This window comes from Citrus sinensis, chromosome 4 (assembly GCF_022201045.2).
Source record: "Citrus sinensis cultivar Valencia sweet orange chromosome 4, DVS_A1.0, whole genome shotgun sequence".
Taxonomy (NCBI): Eukaryota; Viridiplantae; Streptophyta; class Magnoliopsida; order Sapindales; family Rutaceae; genus Citrus; species Citrus sinensis.
The window spans coordinates 2518319-2542017 of record NC_068559.1 but is presented as its reverse complement, the minus strand read 5'-3'; the positions used below and the strand labels follow the sequence as shown (position 1 = coordinate 2542017).

The 23699-nt window shown below is 35.7% G+C and overlaps 7 protein-coding genes and 1 non-coding gene across 11 annotated transcripts; 5 read left to right on the top strand and 3 right to left on the bottom strand.

The window, feature by feature from the left end:
• Positions 1-1799: 1799 nt before the first annotated feature.
• LOC102608837 (uncharacterized) lies at positions 1800-3004 on the bottom strand. The gene is made up of 2 exons (XM_006486444.3): positions 2915-3004; positions 1800-2804 (listed from the first exon to the last, which is right to left on the bottom strand). Exons 1-2 carry the CDS (start codon positions 2989-2991, stop codon positions 2042-2044), a joined length of 840 nt encoding a protein of 279 aa, XP_006486507.1. The 5' UTR covers positions 2992-3004; the 3' UTR covers positions 1800-2041.
• A 1273-nt stretch (positions 3005-4277) lies between these two features.
• Positions 4278-4924, top strand: LOC102618941 (uncharacterized). Its single transcript, XM_015532609.3, has 2 exons — positions 4278-4454; positions 4578-4924. The coding sequence occupies exons 1-2, from the start codon at positions 4329-4331 to the stop codon at positions 4635-4637; spliced, it is 186 nt and encodes a 61-aa protein (XP_015388095.2). The 5' UTR covers positions 4278-4328; the 3' UTR covers positions 4638-4924.
• An 83-nt stretch (positions 4925-5007) lies between these two features.
• Positions 5008-6469, top strand: LOC112495480 (ABC transporter G family member STR-like). Its single transcript, XM_025100465.2, has one exon. It carries the CDS (start codon positions 5008-5010, stop codon positions 6199-6201), a length of 1194 nt encoding a protein of 397 aa, XP_024956233.1. The 3' UTR covers positions 6202-6469.
• A 2860-nt stretch (positions 6470-9329) lies between these two features.
• On the top strand, positions 9330-12476 carry LOC102619239 (very-long-chain enoyl-CoA reductase). 2 transcript variants are annotated; one of them, XM_006486037.4, is made up of 5 exons: positions 9330-9471; positions 9590-9762; positions 9898-9937; positions 10523-11277; positions 12004-12476. In XM_006486037.4, exons 2-5 carry the CDS (start codon positions 9694-9696, stop codon positions 12070-12072), a joined length of 933 nt encoding a protein of 310 aa, XP_006486100.1. In that variant the 5' UTR covers positions 9330-9471; positions 9590-9693; the 3' UTR covers positions 12073-12476. The 2 variants fall into 2 exon arrangements, with proteins under 2 accessions (XP_006486100.1, XP_052296003.1); XM_052440043.1 differs by having other exon boundaries at positions 9401-9762.
• A 1559-nt stretch (positions 12477-14035) lies between these two features.
• On the top strand, positions 14036-16612 carry LOC102619732 (actin). Of its 2 annotated transcripts, none has more exons than XM_006486038.3 (5): positions 14036-14202; positions 14695-14764; positions 14871-15264; positions 15646-16259; positions 16355-16612. In XM_006486038.3, the coding sequence occupies exons 2-5, from the start codon at positions 14705-14707 to the stop codon at positions 16418-16420; spliced, it is 1134 nt and encodes a 377-aa protein (XP_006486101.1). In that variant the 5' UTR covers positions 14036-14202; positions 14695-14704; the 3' UTR covers positions 16421-16612. The 2 variants fall into 2 exon arrangements, with proteins under 2 accessions (XP_006486101.1, XP_006486102.1); XM_006486039.3 differs by lacking the exon at positions 14036-14202 and adding an exon at positions 14244-14322.
• A 265-nt stretch (positions 16613-16877) lies between these two features.
• Positions 16878-18579, bottom strand: LOC102620192 (ENTH domain-containing protein C794.11c-like). 2 transcript variants are annotated; one of them, XM_015532679.3, is made up of 5 exons: positions 18149-18579; positions 17937-18059; positions 17697-17861; positions 17141-17602; positions 16878-17051 (listed from the first exon to the last, which is right to left on the bottom strand). In XM_015532679.3, exons 1-4 carry the CDS (start codon positions 18283-18285, stop codon positions 17188-17190), a joined length of 840 nt encoding a protein of 279 aa, XP_015388165.1. In that variant the 5' UTR covers positions 18286-18579; the 3' UTR covers positions 16878-17051; positions 17141-17187. The 2 variants fall into 2 exon arrangements, with proteins under 2 accessions (XP_015388165.1, XP_024956450.1); XM_025100682.2 differs by having other exon boundaries at positions 16878-17602; positions 18149-18575.
• A 634-nt stretch (positions 18580-19213) lies between these two features.
• LOC102620481 (uncharacterized) lies at positions 19214-22985 on the bottom strand. The gene is made up of 10 exons (XM_006486041.4): positions 22817-22985; positions 22645-22693; positions 21928-22034; positions 21321-21366; positions 20784-20918; positions 20560-20649; positions 20304-20435; positions 20117-20200; positions 19967-20031; positions 19214-19774 (listed from the first exon to the last, which is right to left on the bottom strand). The coding sequence occupies exons 1-10, from the start codon at positions 22927-22929 to the stop codon at positions 19588-19590; spliced, it is 1008 nt and encodes a 335-aa protein (XP_006486104.1). The 5' UTR covers positions 22930-22985; the 3' UTR covers positions 19214-19587.
• Positions 22986-23081: 96 nt separating this feature from the next.
• TRNAK-CUU (transfer RNA lysine (anticodon CUU)) lies at positions 23082-23154 on the top strand. Its single transcript has one exon. It is a non-coding gene; the product is annotated as a tRNA-Lys (tRNA).
• Positions 23155-23699: the final 545 nt, after the last annotated feature.

The following is a 23699-nucleotide window of genomic DNA, read 5'->3' as shown; positions in this document are numbered from 1 at the left end:
ATCTTGTTTCTTGATTCTTACTGGTTTTCTCTAATGATCATTTTCAACATACTAAATATGTTGACACACTCTGGCAAGAGAATTCTATGATCAAGTGCTGAAAATCCATCAAGAGATGTGTTGTACAAATTCTATATTGTCAATCTATAACTCCAATCTCATAATTGCTCCCATCAAGATACCGGGTAATCTTGACTACATGTATGTGTCAAGATCCATTGGTAACTCAAATGGAATAACAATTATAATCATGAAATCATAATTAACTCAAGATTAAGATTACAGTAAAATCAATGCCTATGAGATTTAATAAATCTGACAGTTATTACAAAGTTAATTAAATCTCATATGTGATCATATTCAATGTAGTCGTACTACATTAATAAATTCATACATGATTAAGACAAATCATTCAATGAATTTATTACAGTCTATACCTAAATAAAGTGTCCAGCTTTATTTATCAACTGCGAACTAAATTTATTTAATCATAAGATAACTTGTATTTATGTCTTCTGTGAATCCACATGGTGATCACATAAATACATATAATATGATTAAATGGACTTTAATAAAAATATTAATGTAATTAAGATATTTGAATAAAATACCTCATTTATTTTATTAATCAGAAAAATTATTTATTATAATTAAATAAACACATATACTTTTAAAGAGCATATTTTCCCAACAGTTTGTACGGCAATGCTTTCTGTTTTCTCCTCCTATTCACTTCCCAAGAAAGTTTAATTAAATTAATGTCATCATTTGAAGTTCTCTTTAGCTGTATTGTTGTTAATTTGAAGAGCTAGCTTGATGATGTTTTTCTTTTTCTTTTGTGATTGTATATTTTGCTAATTATTGTGATCAAATTTACATGTTGGTGTTTCTGTTTGAAGCTTTTGTTTATTCTCTGAACATTGAACTAATTGTCTTAGAAATCTGGAATTGCCCTTATACCAGTATTTTTTATGAATAATAACCACTGATTTTTCCCCCCACTTTTGGGTCAGAGTAGATTTTTTTTCTTTTTTTTTTTTTCAGGGGTCAGAGTAGATTTGATATTTGTATTTGGTACATTCGCAAATGTTTAAAAAATGAGTAAATTGGGTCTAGCCCATTAGAAAAGAGTTTATAGGCCCAAACCTTCTGATATAAACTGGGTCCATCACATTCCCGAGGTTGAAAAGAAATTCCAGGACAGACGAGGCAGAAGGCGCCTTATACAAATTTTATGTTTTGCGCCCTCAGTTTACATATTTTTTGTATTTGCCTCATCAACTTAGTAGTATGTTTATTTTGCCCCTGTTACACCAAAATCCCGGTTCCTCTTTTGATTGCGTACCAATTAGTGTTGTATGAAATAGGTAGTTAGATGATGGAGAGAAACAAAAAATCAATGTGTTTACAATTTATACACCATTATTTGTATATGATTCTTGCCTTCTTGAGTAAATTTAGAAGTAGTTTGTAAATAAACTTTGAGCCACGAAGCCCCTGGAGCTCATTCCTCGCAAGTTCAGGATATATTAAGCATGGTGCACGCATTTTTTCTTGTTATATAAATTTACGTAAAATTTTAGGCAATTTTCTCCCATCTTTGTTTGTGAAAAACGGATTAACTAATGAAGCAGATTAAAAATTTGATAATATCTCTAAACATTTTTTTTTCATTCAATTTTTACCATGTATTTGTAAATATTTTCATGATTGATTGAAAAATAAATAAATATTTTCATGATTGATTGAAAAATAAATATGGCAAGGAGTGAATGATCAAAAAGGAAATATTGCACCAATCCCACCGAAAATTTTTCTTAATTTCTACCAAATACAATAAACCCAAAAAGACATATTACAGTTTCTTTGAAGTACAAGTGTAATTCCATGGAAAAATCCCGCACACATATGTACGCTCCTTATTTTGTACAAGTGACGGTGATACGCGGTACGCACGACTTAATTAAACTAAAACCTTCAAGCACACAATATAATACATCAAGAAGAAGCTTGGCTGTTAATTTGTACACAAACCCTAGTATCATTTTGCGACCAAGTCGACAAGAAGCCCCGTGAGAACTACTGTTGGGTCACCTAGAAGAATTCCCACAATAGTTTTGAACACAATCTTCATCACCTTCATAAATTTGCTACTCCTCCTTCGATTCCCACTCAAGTATTGGCGCAGAAGAGGAAGCTCCAAGTTCTCCAAAGCCGTCAAACTATTGCCATCATGACTACTGAAAGCACCGTTCCTCCATCCATCTATTACCATGTCCATCGCGCAATGGACATGAAAACGATACTCTTTACATTCGGATACATAGGACCAGCCCCTGATGCCGGACACAGTGCCTTCAAGATTCCTCTTCTTGCACCATATGCACTTTGATGACACCTTATCGCGAAGCTTAAACTTAATATTTTTAATAGGCAAATTACTCGGAAGATTTCGGCAACAGGGATGAAGATCCCACCCTTCTTTTTCGCAATGGTAGGAGAAACCTCGAACAGGTTTTCCACAGGCGTCACAGTATCTTTGGCAGTCCTGACAATAATGAGAACATTTTTGAGGAGGTTGGTGGAAGATTTTGAAGGTGGAGTTTTTGAAGAAGTCGTGGTGGGCGATGGGGGTTGCGAGCATGCAATCTTGGTGAAGATCAAAGTCGCACTTGTCACATCTGTAGCGTGCCCCGAACCCTAACTCCTTGCAGCCATCGCAAGTGTAGGGTTTTTTGTAGCTTTTCAGCTCCAGCTCGTGAGGGTGGATAGGATGAGTCTTTCCCATACTTGTATACGGAGACCTGCTTTAAGACAAAAAATTATTTCATTAATTAAAATATAAAAAAATCTAGGGTTGAGATTTATATATGTATAAATTAATATGAAAAAGGAAATGTACAAAAAAAAATACCTTATTGTTTTAGCATGTGCAATGAACTGATCATCTCTTGAAGAGGAAGATGAGAAATTAGAAGATGCTTGTCCCATAATGAAACTAATAAAGAACAAAAGGGAACGATATATAATGGCAAGCATTAGAGGCCAAGGCCAATCTTATATGCGCTATAGCTATGGTTATTCAATTCACTGTATTTTCTTCTCCTTTTCGTTGGAAAATAATTGGGTTGATAATGAGAAATTTCGTGGGAACCCCGTTGAATAAGATTATTACCAGTAACTATATAATATGCCACAGTTTTTATTATTTAGTTAAGCAGCAAAGGCATATCAGATGGTTAATTAATCCAAAATTAATTAAAACAGTAATTAAGGCAGAAACGCAGAAGTAACGTGACCAAATAACTTTCATTGCAATTGCAATGACAGTCAGAAAATGGAGAGACAGAATCAAGAAAACGACCGAGGCATTAAAAATACTGCTAGCTTCCTTCTACTTTCATTTCATCTATTAAACCAGAAATGTTAACAAGAGATCTTGTGGAAAAAAGGGTCCTGGTTTTGCGTTTCAGAGAAATTCTCATGAAAAATTGGGAATTTTTTATTATTTAGTTAAGCAGCCAGGGCATATTATATGGTTAATTAATCCAAAATTAATTTGAAACAGTAATTAAACTGGAGGGAGAGGCATGCAGAAAGGCAAAAGAAACATGACCAAATAACTTTCATTGCAATTGCAATGAAATTCAGAAAATGGAGAGACAGAATCAAGAAAACGACTGGTGCCTGAAAACTACTGCTAGCTTCCTGCTACTTTCATTTCATTTGTTAAACCAGAATGGTAACAAGAGATCTTGTGGAAAAAAGGGTCCTGGTTTTGCGTTTCGGAGAAATTCTCTTGAATTTCTTGTTAGTGTGTCTGAATGTTAATGAGTTGTAGGGTCACGCGGTACATGAAATAGGAGGTAATGGCAATGACTCGAGACATGGTTAATGAACAACAATTAACCTAATCAACAGGACTAATTATCTGCATATACGTTGATGAAGAGCTGAATTAATTAAAGGTAATGGTTTTACAGTTGCTTAATTAGGATTAGGATATTAGTTATAGAGAAACGAGTCTAGATATTAATTACTTATCAAATTTCATTTTCAACTGCAAAACACAAAGCCGACTATCAAGAAAGATTGCTCTTGTTGGGAAGCTAATGAGGCTTTTCTGCCCTGTTTCCTACGTTTTTCAATAAACATTACAACACTAATTTTTGAAAAATAAGTTTAAAGAAAATAGAGCCCCTAGTATGGGCCTCAGCCCAAGCAAATCTTTTGGGCTTGGATTCCACAATTCCTCCTCACATAATTGTTTTCCTGTGAAAGGCACTGAAGTCACTGTGCTCATTCGTTCTTTCCTTTCTGAAGAGAACATGAATACAAAATTCGGAGCAAAGCAGCCCACCGGGACTCCGTCACTGGCGTGGTCTTGCGTCGTGGTTATCGTGTCGCTTCTCGCCGGCGCCTCTGTCGTCCACAACATCTATAAGCCTGACCTTGTAATTATATTTCTCTTGTTTCTTTTCTTCACACTCGGAAGCTGTTTGATAAAATGCCTGACTTACAATTCTCGATTGCCCGTAAGCTGTTCGATAAAATGTTTTAATTTCTTTTGCTTGCAGACACTGCCTCCGGTGGAAAAAATTGATGGGGCTATCGGCAAACAGCATCCTGAGAAATGATGCTACGGCATCTGTAGCTGAAAGTTTCTGTTTTTTCCTTCACTAATTCTTGTGTCTTGTTGTGTCACTGTTTCGATAAGAAAAGTAATGAATATTTGGATGAAAACTAGGGCAACAGTTTTTTCATTGTTTAACTTTTTTCGTTTGTCTTGTCATCTTAGACACTATCTTGTACCTTTTTAAGTTATCGGTACATACAAAGATTGGGACACAACCGAAGTGCTTGCTGCTTAGCAGTTTATATTAAATAATAAAATTGTCTTCTCCAGGAAACTTGTTCTAACAAATCTGCTTCAAGTCATTCTACTAATATAATTATTAGAATAATGGTGGCAATGAGTAGGAGTTCGATACTTCCCTGGAGAGGAAGATGGTTGCAACGCGAACCAATATGCATAGCGGTGTCTATAATCACCGGTTGGCTTCTCGATTCTACAAAGATTTCTCAATCTGGCTCTATCATGGTGTTGTGGGAACGCCTGGCCCAGCACCATGGACTCCTGCAAGAACACCGGCAAAAACACTACTGCCTGGAGCTAGAAGTTTCGCCTCGAGTGAATATTATTCAACTCCTCGACAAACTCCTTCCCGCCCAAAAACTCCAGTAGTTTTTAGCACATCATCAGATTCATATGCTCCTTCCGAAGAAGAGTTAGAGATGGAAGAAGAACAAGTCCTCGATGAACCATACCAGAGTCCCAAATTTGCAAACCCATGGCTCCAAGAGGTTGCTGTTCTCTCATGGGGTACAGCACTGAATGTGATTCGAACTCCTGAAATTGTGTTGACGGTGATGGCACTCATACTATGCTCACTATTCAAGCACTTGAGCCACCATGACTTCAAAGCCGTTAACTGGCTTCTCAGTTTCTGCATCCTTGCATTATGTCTTGTTTTCTTCTCTTTCAATGATGATGTCCCAACCTTCGTTCAAGGAAGTTTCATCTTCATTAGAGAAACATCCCACAATGCTTATCGTGCTTCATCTTATGTCATCTCCTCCCTGTCAGTTTATATGCCGTTCAAGGCTAGCCTAACATTTGGTGCAATAACCAAACGTCTGCTTAAACTTCATATTAGTCTCTTCAACTTCTGGATGATCTTTCATGCATTACTCATATCCACAAATGCTTATCTGATGCTTGTCAGTGCACTTTTACCCAGTTACATCACAGGTTATGCTGTTGCGATTGCCACAGCCGCTCTTTGCTTCCATACATGCAGATTTTTCTCGACGCAAGGGCATCGTCGCATTTCTGCAACCAGATATCCGTTGAAGGCATTGCTCACAAACGAGGTTAAAGGCGCAAAATGCGATAATGGAGGTCCAGAGGATCTTGCACCCGAACCTCTGGGAGAAGTTAAGAGGAGCGAATTGCGTAACACAACTGCAGCACTCGCAAGACCAGATTGCATTTTGATCGGAGGAGATATCGTATTTTGGATGGATATTAAGCCGGAGAACTTTTGGGATGACATCCTTATCGTGCTAGCTCTTTGGGGGATCAACAAGCTCTACTTGTACCTTGTTCCGATATTCTACTCCAAGAACATCAGAAAATGACCGTCATCAACACCCCGTATTATGACAACAATTCATCAATCTCAACTCCTTTCCTCCTGCTTCTGTTTCAGATTTTAGCCATTACATAATGTACACATGTATTATATTTATAGTATGACGAGACATTTTTATTTTTCATTTCTCCTTTTGCTTTGTTAGACTACATGATATTATGACATGTAATGAAATTAACAACATAATTGACACCTGACGACGGCAAAAAATTGTTAAGAAACTCCATCAGAACTCTCTCAGAGGCTGAGGCAGGTACATTTTCAAATTTCTATGCCCACTAATGCCACTTGCTGTCAAATTGCCTTAATTAGCTCCATATCATTTCAAAAAAATCTGAAATAAACTCTGACTTTATGCAAAACCATGCATGCATGCTTGATCTAGCGTAGAATTGCACAAACAGTCTGGTCTTTTGGCGGAAACAGCTGTGTCAACTAGATGCAAGGCTTTTGTTGCTTAGCCTAGCTTTGACAATTTTTTTATTACCCATGCAGGCATTCAACCTTATTACCAATCTAGTTAGATGCCATGTCTGGTAGCTAATGTGTGATTTTCCTGTAACATTCTGAGTTTCATTGGAATCTTTGTGCCTTGGTGCGTTAAATGCTAATGATGTTACCATCGGAGATAAACCGAGAATAATAGTGAACAACAATATCCAACATACGTAAAGTTTGTTTAATATCGATGTGTTTCTATTGAATTTTGAAGTTAAGTAACCAATTAATATTTCCCAACTATCCACTCTAAAATTTTATGGCAGACACACGAATTAAATTAACATAAAACACTTTCTAATTCTTTATAATTTAACAATTATTGAGTATGATAAGTGTGTGCTTCCTTATTTGATCAAGTGCTTTTAGGTATTTTTATTTATTTGGCCACTGAAATTCATGTATCGGAAGTAAGAAATTAAAAAAAATAATAATTTGTTCAAAAAATATGACAAGTGTTATGAGAAATTCTCGTGGACTGGGGAGACAATCCCCATAACTGCTGTTGCTACCATAATTCACTCGTCCTATCATCAATTAATATAAGTAAAACTAAAAATAATAATAATAATAATAATAATACCCTGCTATTTTGTGCACTAAAAAGCATTGAATTGTCAAACTGAGTGGATATAAGTTGGTGGATGGCTGCTAAGGTTCACTAAATGTTGTAGGACAGGACTCGGAAAAAGACTTGAGAAATCATCATCACAATTTCATTCTTCTATTTCTTTTAAATCATAGCAGTATAAATTTATAACGACACAAAGTTAAAATGCTAATGGTGCTTTGTTATCGGGTTTAGGTCCACGAACAGTGAGTGAAGGTATTGTTATAGCAAAGTATTTTCACAGTATATTAGTTTGTCTCCATGTTTGTCACTTTGTCAATATTGTGATTTGACGTCTGATTAAAGGATTAAGATTCTTTATTTCTTAATCTGAGTTATTATAAGTTTTTAAAAATTTTTTAACACCTACATTTTAGTGTTAAAATTTTTTAAAGTTCTGTTATTTACCCAAGTCAAACCCAAAAACAATAAATGACATCGTTTTAATCTCTCTCTTTTTTCCTTTCATTCAAGTTAAAACGACATCGTTTTAGCTTTGTTAAGGCAAAATTGTTACAGCCCCAAATTGCTTTCTTTTTCTCTTCGTCTCACAGCCTTTCTCCTTCTATTTCTCTGTTTCTCTTCCCCTTCGTTTCACAGCCACCATCACGCATACCCAACCATCAACACCCACCACACCAACAATCATCAGCCTGGCAACCACCATCACGTAGAGTTCCATCACATATACCTAGCCATCGGCACCACCAAAAGACAAAAAAGAAAGTTTGAACAATGATGAGTGTCGGCATTGTTGTTGAAGGATGAGTTTCGGCATTTACGATAGCCGCGAAAATTTTTTGACAGAAGATTGAGTTTCGACATCTACCCTTGAAAGTTAAGTTTTGATTCTACATGACTTTCCCAGTAACTAAGGTCCTCTCTTTGTTGGCAGCAGCTTATTTTCGAAGCTTGAATTTTACTTGAATTTGGCAACATTAGTTTTTCTTATATATATTAGGGAAACTAGTTAGCTTTCTGCTGTGAATAGAAGACTATCATGCAATTTGTTGGTAAATTATATGCTCACGCGCCATTGTTAATTTTGGCTATTGTGTAATTTGTTGGACTAACTATTAATTACATCTCTAGATGTCCTGTATTGCGCATGCAGGCCAAGATTTCCTTATTAAAACTGTTTGTATTTGTCAAGTTTATGAGAAAGCCGTTTGCAAAGAATTTGTTGTTTTATTTTGTGAAGCGATATTGCTATTGATGTTAAATTAAGTTAACATAATGGGTAATAAGCTGAGTATTTGTTTCTATGTTTGTGAATCTTGAGTTATTTCATTTTGTTTCTATATTATAGTTTCCAAATTTAACAAATTACCGATAATTAATGGTGGGTATGCGTGATGGTGGCTGTGAAATAAAGCGAAAGAGAAACAGAAAAATAGAAGGAGAAAGGGGTTGTGAGACGAAGAGAATGAGAAAGCAATTTGAGGCTGTTGTGAGACGAAGAGAAAGAGTAATTTGGGGCTGTTGTTGATTTTGCCTTAACCAAGCTAAAACGACGTCGTTTTAGGAAGAATGAAAGGGGAAAAAAAAAGGATTGAAACAACGTCGTTTATTGCTTTTAGGGTTTGACCCGGGGCTTGACTCGGAGTAACTAGCATTTTTTAAATTTTTAACACCTATATTTTAGTGTCAAATTATTATAAAGATTTAACTATTTTTATTTTTTAATTGATTAACCACTAATTATGTTAATAAAATTTATTCGAAAGAAGATTTGATCATAGGCGAATTTAAATCCCAAATAAAAATAATCCAAGTGTCACATTATCGCCACTCTTAGATAGTTCAGAGAATCAGTAAAAATTAACTTAAATTTAGTTATCTAACAGGTACTTAGATTGTGAGATATGATAACCTTAGATACCGTGTAAAATTTTACAAGAAAAAAAAAGTTAGAAATCGATTTAATGACTTAAAAAAAACAAACAGTATGAAGTATTAACAACTGATTTCGTTGACTTTGAAAACGAACCGTCCATTTTTTAGGATGCAGTAAACTGCGGATCTATCGACATTAATCAAACGGCCCAGGCGGAGTGATTTAACAGCAAGAGCAAAATTGAAACAAGCAAGTTCTCATAAGAAATAACGAGGGAAGGATTTGTCAGCGTGGTTCATCGGTTCGCTTTGGTTAGCTCTCCTACCCCCAACCACACGCCTTTATTATGCATCTACATCTACTTGGCCACCCAGTTCTATCATCGAACTCGTTTCCACTTTCCAGATCTCATTAAATTTCCCATTTCAGCTTTCAGGCTTATCGTCTTCTCTACCAATCCTGCTGATACTTAAAGGGTTTGTTTGTTTGTCTATTTGCTGAAGCGGGTATCTTCCGAAGAAAGTAAAAACAAAATGAAGGTGACTGTAATTTCACGCAGCGGTCGAGAAGTTATCAAAGGAGGGCTTGAACTTAATGATTCAGTATGTTTGTTCACTTTGTCCCTTAAAAAATCTTTTTTTTGTTCTGTTTGTTCACTTGGACAATGGAGACAATTGAAGTGTAAACTTTTTCATGGTTGCTTTATTTGATTTTTTGTATTTTCTTTGATTTTGTAGGCCACAGTGGCTGATCTGCAGGAGGCAATTCATAAGCGAAGTAAGTCCTATATTTCTATTTTTTTGACTTGTTTTAATTATGCCATTGGTTGTATTGGAGGTTTGATTTCATTCAGAAAGATTGCATTTTGCTTCTTCTCACTAATTATTGCAGCATCCTGAGTGTTTGATAAGTAGTTGAAGACTCTGTTATGCATTTTCTTTAGTTGTGGATAGACATTTGTGTGAACCATGTCTTTAAATTTTTACTATGAATTAGTTGGTACTAGAAATGTTAGAAAAAGTAAACGAAAAGAGTAATAAGAAGTGAAAAGGACAGAAACTTACAACAATTCTTGAAGAGGCTGATTTTTATTGATTCTTCGTGCTCACAGTTGTATCATTTCTATCGTTTGCTGGTCAGTGGTCCCTGGCTTTCAAGTTTTAATGTAAATTAGTTATTTGCAACATCGCATGATCCACTGTTCACTGTCTAAACTTTTTCCCTAAAATACCATACCCTGTTAAAAATTTGATTTTGATAATTCCATTTGATTGAGCTATTTCACACAATATATTTGTATATTGGCAATCCCAGATGTAATTTCAATTCTATAAGCTAATTTTTTGTGCCTTTTCTCAACAGCCAAAAAAATTTACCCTTCAAGGCAGAGGCTAACCCTCCCACTCCCTCCTGGATCCAAGCAGAGAGCTACTGTCCTCGATTACAAGAAGAGTCTCAAAGAATACTCTGATGGAAACTCGGGCAACTTGACTGTAATGTTCAAGGACCTGGGTCCACAAGTTTCCTATCGTACACTTTTCTTCTTTGAGTACTTGGGTCCTTTGATTCTCTATCCCATTTTTTACTACTTCCCTGTCTATCAATTCTTTGGCTATAAAGGGGAGCGTGTCATTCACCCAGTTCAGACATATGCTTTATACTACTGGTGTTTCCACTACTTCAAACGAATTATGGAAACATTTTTTGTGCACCGCTTCAGTCATGCAACGTCGCCAATTTCGAATGTGTTTAGGAACTGTGCTTATTATTGGTCCTTTGGTTCTTATATTGCCTACTATGTGAACCACCCACGATATACCCCAGTTAGTGACCTCCAAATGAAGATTGGCTTTGCTTTTGGAATAATTTGTCAGATCGCAAACTTTTATTGCCATATATTGCTGAAGAATCTTCGTAGCGCTGATGGAAGTGGAGGGTATCAAATCCCTCGGGGGTTTCTGTTCAATATTGTGACCTGTGCTAATTACACTACAGAAATTTATCAGTGGCTGGGATTCAATATTGCGACACAGACTGTTGCAGGCTACATCTTTCTTGTGGTTGCTGCACTTATTATGACCAATTGGGCCCTCGCAAAGCATCGTCGTTTGAAGAAGGTAACTTCTTAGCTTGTAGTTGTTTTTTTTTTTTTTCAACTTGGATGCATAGCTTTGGAATTCTTCATTTATACTGGACTGATTTACATCTTCCTTTTGATGCCTTTTTCCACATTTAGGCCTATCTAGGTTAGGAGAACTGAATCTTGGTAGTGTCTGATACTAAAACTATATACTGAAATGATACTGTCTTTTGTGAATTATCTTTTGTGTATGAGAATTCATTTGTTTGCCGTGGATGCCTATCACATCTACTGCTATGCGAATCTACACATTATGGTTACATTATATACACATTAGATGAATAATATAGATGCGCACATAAGTTCAGAAGTGGCTGACGGTGTGGCCAGACTTGGATAAGTAGACTCAATTTCTCGGATGTTATTGGATCAGACTTTTATCTTGTCTGAAATTAAACTATCAAATTACCTTAGTTCATTCAGATCAAGTGTTGCATAATTAGTGCTTTCTTGTTCGGTTTAGATCATAATCAGATTTATTTGGAAACCTAAATTGCTTTTGGCTATTGCATAAATAGAGAGGGTATAGTTGTTACATTAACTGGTTCATTGAAATTATATTCCAGGTAGGAAAATCAATTGTAGGCATTTGAAAGTCTTGATAATCTTGATTCCTGAAAATGAGAGCATTGATAGTTTTCCAATATTCTTGTGTTGTTTTATATAGAATGTTTTGCTTACGTTCACCCCTTGTGATCTGCAGCTATTTGATGGAAAAGACGGAAGGCCCAAGTATCCACGGCGATGGGTAATACTGCCCCCATTCCTGTAGAAGTGAATGGCGAGCCTGCCGCTCATTGGTTAAGTTTTGGATTCAACTTCTTGTATTGAAGACTATCAGTCCTTTCTCTTCAGATATGAACTAGAGCTCCCATGTTAACCTAGTTTCATTATTGGTGTTTAGACAGTTTAGACGTTGTAATTCATTTGAGCAGTGCGAGCATATTTTCTTTTATCTAAATCAAATTACTTAGCAAAGTGTTCAGACTTTTCTTAGCTTCATTGCATGTTCGTGGCTAATCTTTGATACGCCGTTGCTTCTTTCTTTCTTTCTTTCTTTGTTTGCAAGTAATGTGTAATCTAGCAGCCTTTTGGCACAATGAAGTCCTCAATTTGCAACTTTGGCAAGGTTGCACCAACAATGAATATATATTTGTGCCACTGATGTTCATCATTTGCAAGATTTTTTTTTATTCTGTTATACACAGATTGTTACTGATATTACATCAGACATTACAATTATAATATTTACAATCGTATTAAACAACTGGGACCACGGTCATACACTAACACACGGAATTACTTGTCCAAATACTTTAAACGCTCTTTAATATTCGAGAGTGTCTACTTCACTCATATTTTGTAAGGAAGAGATTGTCTCCACTCAATTAGTTGATAATTAATGAAGAACTGAAATTAATTTTTATAATATTTTTATGGAGGTTCAAACTCTTACACTCAACATTATAAGTGCAAGGCTTCTTTAGTTGGATAAAGGCCTTTTGGTCATCGTTTGCAAGGTTAAAAACAGTTTTTCCCCACCGGTTATCACAGGCATGACGTGACAAAATTGATTTTCTTTATGAGATATCCTCTTTTCAGTAGACATAACACATAAGCAGCATAAGCTTTTGAGGAAGATGACGTTATCTTTCTTTGTACCTGAATTTTGGAAAAGATTTTGCTGCCGAAAGCAACCTTATCCAGCCATCAATTGCTGCCACAAGTCCAGCCTACCAACCCACCAAACATTACATTTGCGTACTCGGATTTCGCTGTCATGCCAAGCATTAGAACCTCAACAAGGGTCTTCGAATTTTTTGTTTGCTGAGGAACTTGTGCAAACAGCATGTTTTAGTTGATTGATTATTTTTTAATGAAAAGGTTATGAATTATTTTTCTTTTATTGGACGGAGGGTCATAAAACCAACGTGCATATTAAATGGTAGATTTTCTCGTAATTTGGGTTTTTATTTTAGGTAATTATGCGCATGTTAAATGTTAGTTGATAGGCGAAGTATAATGAATAAGTATAAACGCCGGATTCTTCTAATGTTAAGGTTAAATCATGTCAATAAAGAATCTTAATCTTATAGGAAAGGAAAATCTTAAAATGAAAAGTGTTCTCTAATAGTGTCTTAATAAATGAGACTATCGAATCAATAAATCACATTTTTTCTTATTCACAAATTATCAATACTAAGCATATTGATAGTGTCTCTTATGTGCTGGCTAATTGAATTAATAAAACCTCTCATGTGAGAATAAGATATTTGAGCTTGAATTCCCCTCATATGGATAGGGAGGAAATTTGATTGTTATTACTTATTAGACTATAATTTAAAAATATCTATATATCTCTTACCAAATACTTCCAAAAGAAAAGAAAAAAGAATTTCTATTTATTCAAATCAAATAATTGGATTGATTTTCTTTTAACTATTTAGAAGTAGATTCAGTTTATTTTAAGTCCAGATATTCAAATTGTGTTTCACAATATTGATTTAAGAAAAGTCCAATTAGTTTTTTACTACAAAATTTAAGTAAATTATGAAATAATAAAAATCTAATAAATAATTTTTTAAAAAATGTGAATATTAAAAAAGAAATTAATGAAAGAAAAGAAAAGGGTAAAATGGTCATTAGAGCGGAGGATTGTGGAGGCAGACCGCAGACTGAATAATAACCGGAAAGGCCCAAACGAGGAGGAATACAAGCTGTAGCCACTAATTTAATCCAACGGTCCAAATCTCATCTCTCGTTTTCCTTTAAATTTTATTCTCTCAATTTCCTCGTCTTCTCTTTCAATCAAATCACAACAAAAACCAAACTAAAACAAAACAAAACAAGGAGGCGTCCATTTTGTGCGCCTCGTAATTCGCTCGTTCTCATCTCATAACCGGTCAATTTCTCTTCCTCTTTCTCTCTCTCATTTCTATTTTTTATAATTAAATTCTCATCAAATTCTCATTTTTTTTCTTTTTTTCTTTCTTTTCGATCCGTTCAATACCTCGTAGATCTGGTGAATTCTTGTTAATTTTCCTTTTTTTTTAGTTTAAATTTGATTTCGGTAATGTACTAATCGAAACATCTACAGTCTTTATTATGTCATTGAGGCTTTAATCATAGATTTATTGATTTCTGTTTTAGTGGCTATTAGATTGAATCCTTTTCTGTTTTGATATATTTAGCTTATCTTAAAGATCGAATTTTTATGTTCATTTCTTCGATTTTTTTTTAATTATTGTTATTAGTGTGATTTGATCATTGTTAATAAATTGGGAAAATTTATTCTGTATTAAAGCTACGCGCTAGTTTGTTGATATGATCATGAATGTCGTTATCTATATAATGTGATTGTCTTGCTGATTTTATCTTGTGTATTGTGCTGCAGGTAGCAGAAGATGGCAGACGGTGAGGATATTCAGCCACTTGTTTGTGATAATGGAACAGGAATGGTTAAGGTAATTAAATTAGCTTGAATGCAATAGAAGCTGTTTTTTATTGTTTTGCTTACTGGTAAAACTCCAAGTTGGTACGAATTGGCTGATTGCAGTTTTTACTGTTTAGGCTGGGTTTGCCGGAGATGATGCTCCACGGGCGGTGTTCCCCAGTATTGTTGGTCGTCCACGTCACACTGGTGTGATGGTTGGCATGGGTCAGAAGGATGCGTATGTTGGTGATGAGGCTCAATCGAAGAGAGGTATTTTGACTTTGAAATACCCCATTGAGCATGGTATTGTGAGCAACTGGGATGACATGGAGAAGATCTGGCATCACACCTTCTACAATGAGCTTCGTGTTGCCCCTGAAGAGCACCCTGTTCTTCTTACTGAGGCTCCTCTCAATCCGAAGGCTAATCGCGAGAAGATGACCCAGATTATGTTTGAGACCTTTAATGCTCCCGCTATGTATGTTGCCATCCAGGCCGTTCTTTCCTTGTATGCGAGTGGTCGTACCACTGGTAAGAATTGCAAAGTTCAGAAATTATGTTATCAATGTTTTGACATATCTTGATATTAGGCCAAGTCTAGAATGGCTGGGGTATTGTCTTGATTTATGATATAAAACGGGAATCATGAGGAGGTATCATTTCATTGGCTTGATGTATAATATTTCACTTATATCATGAGGCAATGGCTTTTATTCTGGTTCTTTTCTGTAAAGGACCTTGTCAACTTGGTTATAAATTTTTTAATTTTTGGAGAAGTTCAATTTCTGTGGTTGTTTTGGTTGGAGTTCATTCAGGTGTTATTCAAATCATGGGGATGTTCTTTTTTTTCCCCCTCCCCCTCCCCCTCCCCCCTTGATTTTAAGACAGTGATGTTGTCCCTGTTGCTTGTAGGTATTGTGTTGGACTCTGGTGATGGTGTCAGCCATACAGTTCCTATATATGAGGGTTATGCCCTCCCACATGCAATACTTCGTCTTGACCTTGCTGGTCGTGACCTCACTGATAACTTGATGAAAATCCTCACTGAGCGTGGGTACTCTTTCACCACCACGGCGGAGCGTGAAATTGTCAGGGACATGAAGGAAAAGCTGGCTTACATCGCTCTTGACTATGAACAGGAGCTTGAGACCTCCAAGACCAGCTCTGCAGTTGAGAAGAGCTATGAGTTGCCTGATGGGCAGGTTATCACTATTGGCGCTGAGCGTTTCAGGTGTCCTGAGGTCCTTTTCCAACCATCCATGATTGGTATGGAAGCAGCAGGCATCCACGAGACCACTTACAACTCCATCATGAAGTGCGATGTTGATATCAGAAAAGACCTGTACGGCAACATTGTCCTCAGTGGTGGTTCCACTATGTTCCCTGGCATTGCCGATAGAATGAGCAAGGAAATTTCTGCCCTAGCCCCAAGCAGCATGAAGATTAAGGTAGTGGCACCACCTGAGAGGAAGTATAGTGTCTGGATAGGAGGCTCCATCTTGGCTTCTCTTAGCACATTCCAGCAGGTTGGTTTTCTATGCATATATATTTGGGTTGATATTTAAATTGATTTTATCAATTGATTCTCATTTGCTGGTTTTGCCTGTGCTTTTGAGTGCAGATGTGGATTGCAAAGGCTGAGTATGACGAGTCCGGGCCATCAATTGTGCATAGAAAGTGCTTCTAAACTGTTCACCAATAGGATTTTTGAAAGAATTACTGTTTTCCAATTGCAGTTTGCAACCTTTTTTCATTTTAGCTTTGTTATCCATGTGTTTATTTTCGTGTTGGAGCGATGACTTTGAGAAGGCTGAGTTGATTTTCAAAATGGTCAAGTTCTTTCATTCTCATCTATTATGAGAAGTTTTTTGACCGTTGATATCCATTTTCTTTTGGCTGCCTCTGTACCACTCAAATTTTCTCGAGGGCAACATCAAAATTTTCCAATGGGTGATGGTCCTTTTATTTATTTATTTATTTTTAACAGCTTCCTTTTGGACCATGGAAATTGAATCTTGTAAGACCTCAATCAAGAATTCTCTAGGATCTCTGGTGAATCGGTAATAATTTTCTGTTTAATTGCTTAATTAAAAGAGTCGGAGTAATATTTAGAGTACATGTTTGCAAGTGAAGTTCGAGATTTCTTGCCATAGAAATATAATCGCTGAAAATTCGCAAAGAAATTGTTTTTGTTCAACGGAGTTTCGATATTCATCTAAATAGCTTGCCTTGCATTGCCTGCCTGTGATTGAAGTTTCTGTTGAATCTGTTTGCCTATAACTTGCGTCTTGCATCAAAGGAAAAGCCGTTTTTACCATCTACAATGTCAATATATAACTTAAAACCTCAAACATGGTAGCTATTTTGTATACGAACACAAAACACAAACACATCCACACATACTCACTTCATTCACTATCTTCATGAATCCTAATTTTTCCTGTTTCCTAAACTTCAATCTGTATCAGAAAGCAATGATGTTTTGGTTCCAAGCTCATCATTGTCGAAGAATAGATGTTTCTCTGTGATCCAATTCTTCCTTGGCTTTTCCGGCAGTGCTTTCTTGATGGAATTTTCTTCCTTCTCGTTGCTTTTATCGATCAACAAACTCTCTTTTAAGTCCAAGAATTTGTTACGTTGATTCTGATAATAATTATAGTAAGAACTCGATCTCCCGTATCTTCTCATAAACGAGTCTCTGAAACTATCATAATCATCTGAAGAAGATCTCTTGCTGAAGCTCCCAAATCCTTTGATCTCTCTCGTTAGCTTCCGAGCTCGTGCTCTCTCTTCTGTGAGTAGCTGCTCGCTTTGCAGCAGTTCTAATATCCTCTGTGATAACTTTGTAACACTCGACCCCCAGTTGAATCTGCATGAGAAACCCAGAAACGGAAACGAATGTTTATATTTTCATGAAATCAAAACGTGAATGATTGATGAAGAATGTAACACATATAACAAACCCTTTCTCGTCAATATATTGAAAGTTGCCCATCTGCTTAATAACATCTTCATGATCACTTTGAAACTCTTCTGCAATTCTTTTTGGTCCATGGGTTAATAGATGCTCCAATAAAATTAAAGCGTTGTAGGAAGCTCGCCAGTTCTTCTTGTCAAATTTCAGTAACCTGGAAAATCTTGTAAGTCAGAATTCAGCTTATATATATGAACGCATATGCAAAGAAACTTATAAATTATAGAACCTTTGGTGTAGAATCTCCACAATTCTCCAATAATCATCAACTTCAAAGGCAGCCCTTGATATTATGTTCATCGTACGTGTATCCGGCGGCCATGGATTTCCATTTGTAGCTTCTTCTGTCAAACTTCAAATCACAGTCAAATGAATTACACATGCAAAGCAGTATATCAAAAACAATATGTATATATTGATGTATATAGAGAGAGAACTCACAGTTCCGCCAGCGTAACATCAGTGATAGCCAATCGCGCAGTTCTGATCTTCTCTTTGAAGTAGAAAGAAGCTTGAGTTTTGAAGTTATGGAAGATGGGACTGGCCATAATGCTGTTATTGCTCAGAATGTTTAACATGATGAATAAATTCTTTGGTGGGGTTACTTTCAAAGCCTTAACTAAGTACGTAAGAAGTGTAACAACTCCAATACAGCAACAAAAAGTACACTAACTACTCTCCAAAAGGGACTTGGCACGTAATAAGATGTAATTTATGACAAGAAAAGACCAAGTAAAAAATTTTACGACTTAAGACTGAAAAGAGATGGTGATATCAACGCGGAATTTATAGTTAATCGTAAATGATTAATTAGTAGGCATCTTTGCTTAAAAGAAGATATATTGTTTGAGGTCAAAACGATGCAGTCTGTGACCTAAAATTGGAACCATACCTTCTTGAAATTCGGTTCATGATTTTGACCGGACAAGATAAATTAGTTCATTAACAACCTACTTTGCTTGTTAGTTATCTACCTAATTATTTAATTAAGTAATGCATTTGATTCCAGGGATAAGCCTCTTGTTATGAATTCTACTAGAAGTCCCTCCTTTAAAAGGTTTTCCCTTAGAAGTAATTAACATTAATAATGGAGTTCTGTATGTGGAAGTGTGGCCTACCACTTCCAACCATTCATGACTATTAACAAATTATCCATTAACATCTTAAGATAGAAATTCAATGCAGAGAGAGTTTGGCGATTAAAAATAAATTAATTTCTAGTCGTTTGGTCATGACTCACGAGATAGACAAATGGATATTCACCTTTTATCAAATCTCATAACTTTCATCGCAGTCTTCAACAATGCTAATAAACCTGACAAATGAACCTAACTTTGGTGGCTGAGATCTAATCACCAATACCATAAGCCAAACTCTTGACATTGTTTCCAGGCTGAAATTACTGCTGCCGGCTCTCTAGTTGCCGCAAACAGCATCACGAGCAATCGGATATGAATATTATGTGTGTAACAGAATCAATAATCATTCAAGGCCCTGCAACAGCACTTGAAAACTGACGAATCTGAAGTCTAGTACATTTAAATCCCAACAAAAACAAATAGGGTAAAAATCGTAGTCTAAATAGTACATCACTTTCATTTTTCATGAATGATGCTTTTAAGTCAAGCGCTTAGTCCTAGAGCTATTCAAATAAATCATATTACAAAATTAAAACCTCATGGTTAGCTCATCATGACTTGCATAAGACAGGCACAAAAAACCCGAGTTTTGCTTGCTGCAAACATGATTTTGAGGATCTGTATAACTTAAACTTTGCCTAATCAGGTGTGTCACTTTTGTATCCACAGCAGTAAACTAGATGGAAAGGCTTCAGGAATCATATTACTTGTACTCGTGGATCGAAACTCAGGAATGAAGGTTCATGTGCGAACTTTCCACATACCAGTCCTGTATCCCACTGACATGAGTGCAAGCTCCCAAAGCATGTTGGGAATGCTCAATGGATTCACTTTTGATCCAGGAATTTCAGACCAGTTGACAGATATCTCAATAATTGGGATGCCAAACCTTTTGCACAGATAAACTAACTCGACATCAAAGCACCACCTACACAAAGTCCATTTGCTCAGCTAGTTAGCAAATTTCAAAATTTCTAGTGAACAATGAATAGCACAAATGGAATGGTACATATTACATAACATTGCTCGCATAATGCCACCGAAAGATTCATCTTTTATCTATTTTCACGTACATGTATTAAAATTTCAGTGCAGGGATGGTAAGAAAGATCATAGTCACCTTTTCAAGCGGATGTTTGTGAAAAGCTTCCTGGCTGCAGCTCTAGTAAACATCTTGAAACCACACTGATGCATCAAGAAGTCCATATTAGATAAAGAAGCAACATTGTTACTCCACAACGGAAGAAACAAATGCGAAGAAGAAACTTACCTGTGTATCACGAATTCCAGGACCAGCAGTCAAGATAACAACAAGATGGAAACCCTTCATCAAAAAATTGCGGTACCACTTCCTCTGAAATCAAGTGAAGTATTTCAACTAAACAATGAAATGTAAATGAAAAGCAGAGAAAAAGAAATATACAAATGAAGCAGCGTGGGCAGTCACAATACTGAACTGTAGCCAAAGCTTTCTCTTCAAGATGCGCACGAGAGCCAAAGGCAGCTATTGGGATATCAGATATTCTAAAAGTTGAATCAACAGTCACCGAATCTCCATGATTATACTCCTTTCTGCCAACTGCATGGATCTATAGGCAAAACATCAGGTAGTTGTTGTAACATACTTAAACTTTTCACACGAATTCAATTGAATTGTGAAATAACTAAACAATTATGAAAACAGCACTTTTATTAGTCACACCTAATACAAACCTGACTTTCAAGCTTTTCCAGGTCAGTAACCTTAGTCGCACCATCAGCATCCAGCATCAGAAGTAATTCACCCCGTGAATGAAGCATTCCCTGTTTTACAATGCTTTCGCAGAGGTAACAAGCTTCACTCAATATTTGTCACGCATAATGGAAAAAACACAACCCCTTCAACACCAATAAAATATTTTCGGACAAAGGAAATGAATTCTTTAGATTAGACTCACTTTTCGGATAGCTTCACCCTTGCCATGATTTCTACCAAGAAGGATAATCCTCACGTTGTCCACTGTATACTTCCTTACAAAGTCAAAAGCTACTCTTTTTGTCCCATCAGAACTTCCATCATCAATGATCAGCACCTATATAGGAACTCAATAGTTAAAGCCTGGCCTCAAATGGTGGCTAGGCACTAATCAATTACAGACTGTGCAAATTAGTAACTTTGAATGCTTATACATCTTGCAGAACAGCGACAACCCTATATTTTTCCAGTATAATGGAAGTATAAAGTTGCTAATCCATGTAAGAATTTGCTTAATGCCATTCCATATTAATATGGTAAGTCAAGGAACTGGGAACGCTATATTTTGCATTTCTTAGGTGAATCTCTCATTTTTCAAAATTTCATTATATTCCTAAGGCAATGAGACAAAACCAAGACATATTTTACATGATTTGATTCTGGAAATTAAGCTACAACCAGTCCCATTGGAATAAAACCTGATTCGGCTGATCTATAAAATGAAAGGGATAGAAAGTACCTCATAAGTGAATGATTTATCCTTTGCTGCACGTTGTTGAAGGTAACTACAAAGTAAGAGATGTCATTATGATTTAATATTGTGAGTCTTTCTGCAATAGCCAGACATTTATTCATTTTATCACATCACATGAGCAGATATGGAAAACTGATGTGCCTTTGTACAAGCCACCTTCTTTATCTACCAGAAGAGGATGAAACAAATGCAACAGATTGTGAACAAAATTGGATGTACCAACACTTGAGTGGATGTGTGCATAGCTCTGAGTATTATTGGAGGTACTCGTTGCCCCCAACACATTCATTACCTCATCCTAAAACCAACAGAAATTATGTTGGGTAATGCCATCTAATTGCTGATTGTAAAGTTAATCATTAACTAGAATAATCACTTTTCCATATTTTCTTTTCAAGCAACTGGTGTGAAAATTTATTAATTTATTAGCATCATATAAGAAATGATTATGGAATATCAACTACATATTTCATGTTTCCCAGTTCTCCGTTTTCCCAGTCTTAGCTAGTATCCAAATGCACATAAATTCAAATAATAAATATAGTTATTTTAGAGCAACAATAAAAATAAAAGTAGCTTTATTTCTACTTACTTGAGGGTTTCATCAAGGGCTCCAGGAAGCCTGTGCTCCTCATTAAATGCAGGAATTATCAAAGATATATATTTCTCTGCTGGATCAGTGACAGAGGGACAAGGAACCTGAAACAAATATACCTAGAACATTTATCATCATTTAACACCACTTCAACGACATTAAAAGTCATTGATATCTGATAGAAAACCTTAAGGGAAAAAAAGCACCAAATAAGCAACAAAAATTCAAAGACTTATGGCTAACTATGAACTATCCCAACTGTCAATCACTATTATCACAAACATTTTCAACCAATTTTGGAATTAGGTTACTCAATAAAAAAAAAAAAATTCAATTTTTTGATACAAACAAAATCCACAAGAAATCTCATAATTGTTTTGCGAAAACAGCATATTTACTAGAGCTTTCAGTTGTAAAATACGAATAGGTTACTTAGCTAGCTACAATGTAATATTGCAACATTGCTTCATCAAAAGAAACAATTTTTAACGTTTTCCATTTTCTAGATATTCAATAAGCGTATTCATTTATTTTTTGAATGTGTTATTATTTTTCATTAATTTTTCAGTAAAATTCTGAAGCACAAAAGTTTAGATAAACCAACGAAAAAAAAAAATTCAGTTGCAGATGCTGAAAAAAAAAATGTTGTAAAAGAATGCAACTAAAATGAAGCAAAATAACAGCAAATAAATAAAGTTAAAAACAGTTACTTACCTGCTTCAACGAACTCGGATCCTCGAAGATCGCAGGAGCTTCAATGTGACTATTCAAAAGAGCAATAATGAATTAGAATAAGATAAATAATTTAACCCAAAAAAATAAAAAAAGGGAAGAGAATCAAGAGATCGAGAAAAATAAAAATTGAAAATTGGGGTCATTAACGTACGCGTGATTGTCTCTTCTTCTATATGCTTCGAAGATAATAGCAGAAATCAATCCAAATAAAATTATCACAACCACAACCAGCAGAGCCTCCACAATCGCGCAGACAAACCCCATTGTTTTTGCGTTTACAAGTTCTGTTTGGTCAGCTCGTAATTTTGTTTTGCAGCTTTGTTTGATCCAGTTGATAAATAATAACATCGAACAATTCCCTGCGTCTTCACAACTTTGTACTGTAAAATATAATTTTGCGTTCAATTTGACAACAAGCCCGTCTAGCTCAGTCGGTAGAGCGCAAGGCTCTTAACCTTGTGGTCGTGGGTTCGAGCCCCACGGTGGGCGTTTTTTTTTAAACAACATTTTTCTTATTTATTTTTTTTCATTTTTCCTTTCAAATATTATTAGTTCCTAGCTTAAACCATACTTCTTTAAACAACATAATTCAAACTTGAACCAATTAAACTCACATCTTATTAGAAAAGCACCTTCAACTAATATATATATCCATTTATGAGTGCGCGCATGCACAAAATGAATTGTTATAAGACATCCTACAAAAAAGAAATTATTAAGGACATTGCGGACAAAGAAGAAATCTTAATAAGTATCATTTACAACAAGATTGTGTTAAAGGTTAACTTGCTATATTACATATACATATATTTGATCTGAAGATGATCTAAATCTTATATTTTAAGGGAGCGTTTGGGACAATGCTCCTCCCCTTATATTCTTATGAAAACCCATGAGAATATAAGGGGTGGAGCAGCTGCATTGTGGCAGCACAACTACCCCTCGGGGTGGGCATTAGTTCAGTTCATTTTAGTTTCGAGATAAACCTTCGGTTTCAATTTAGTTTGGGTCCAAAATTCAAAAATATCGCTCGA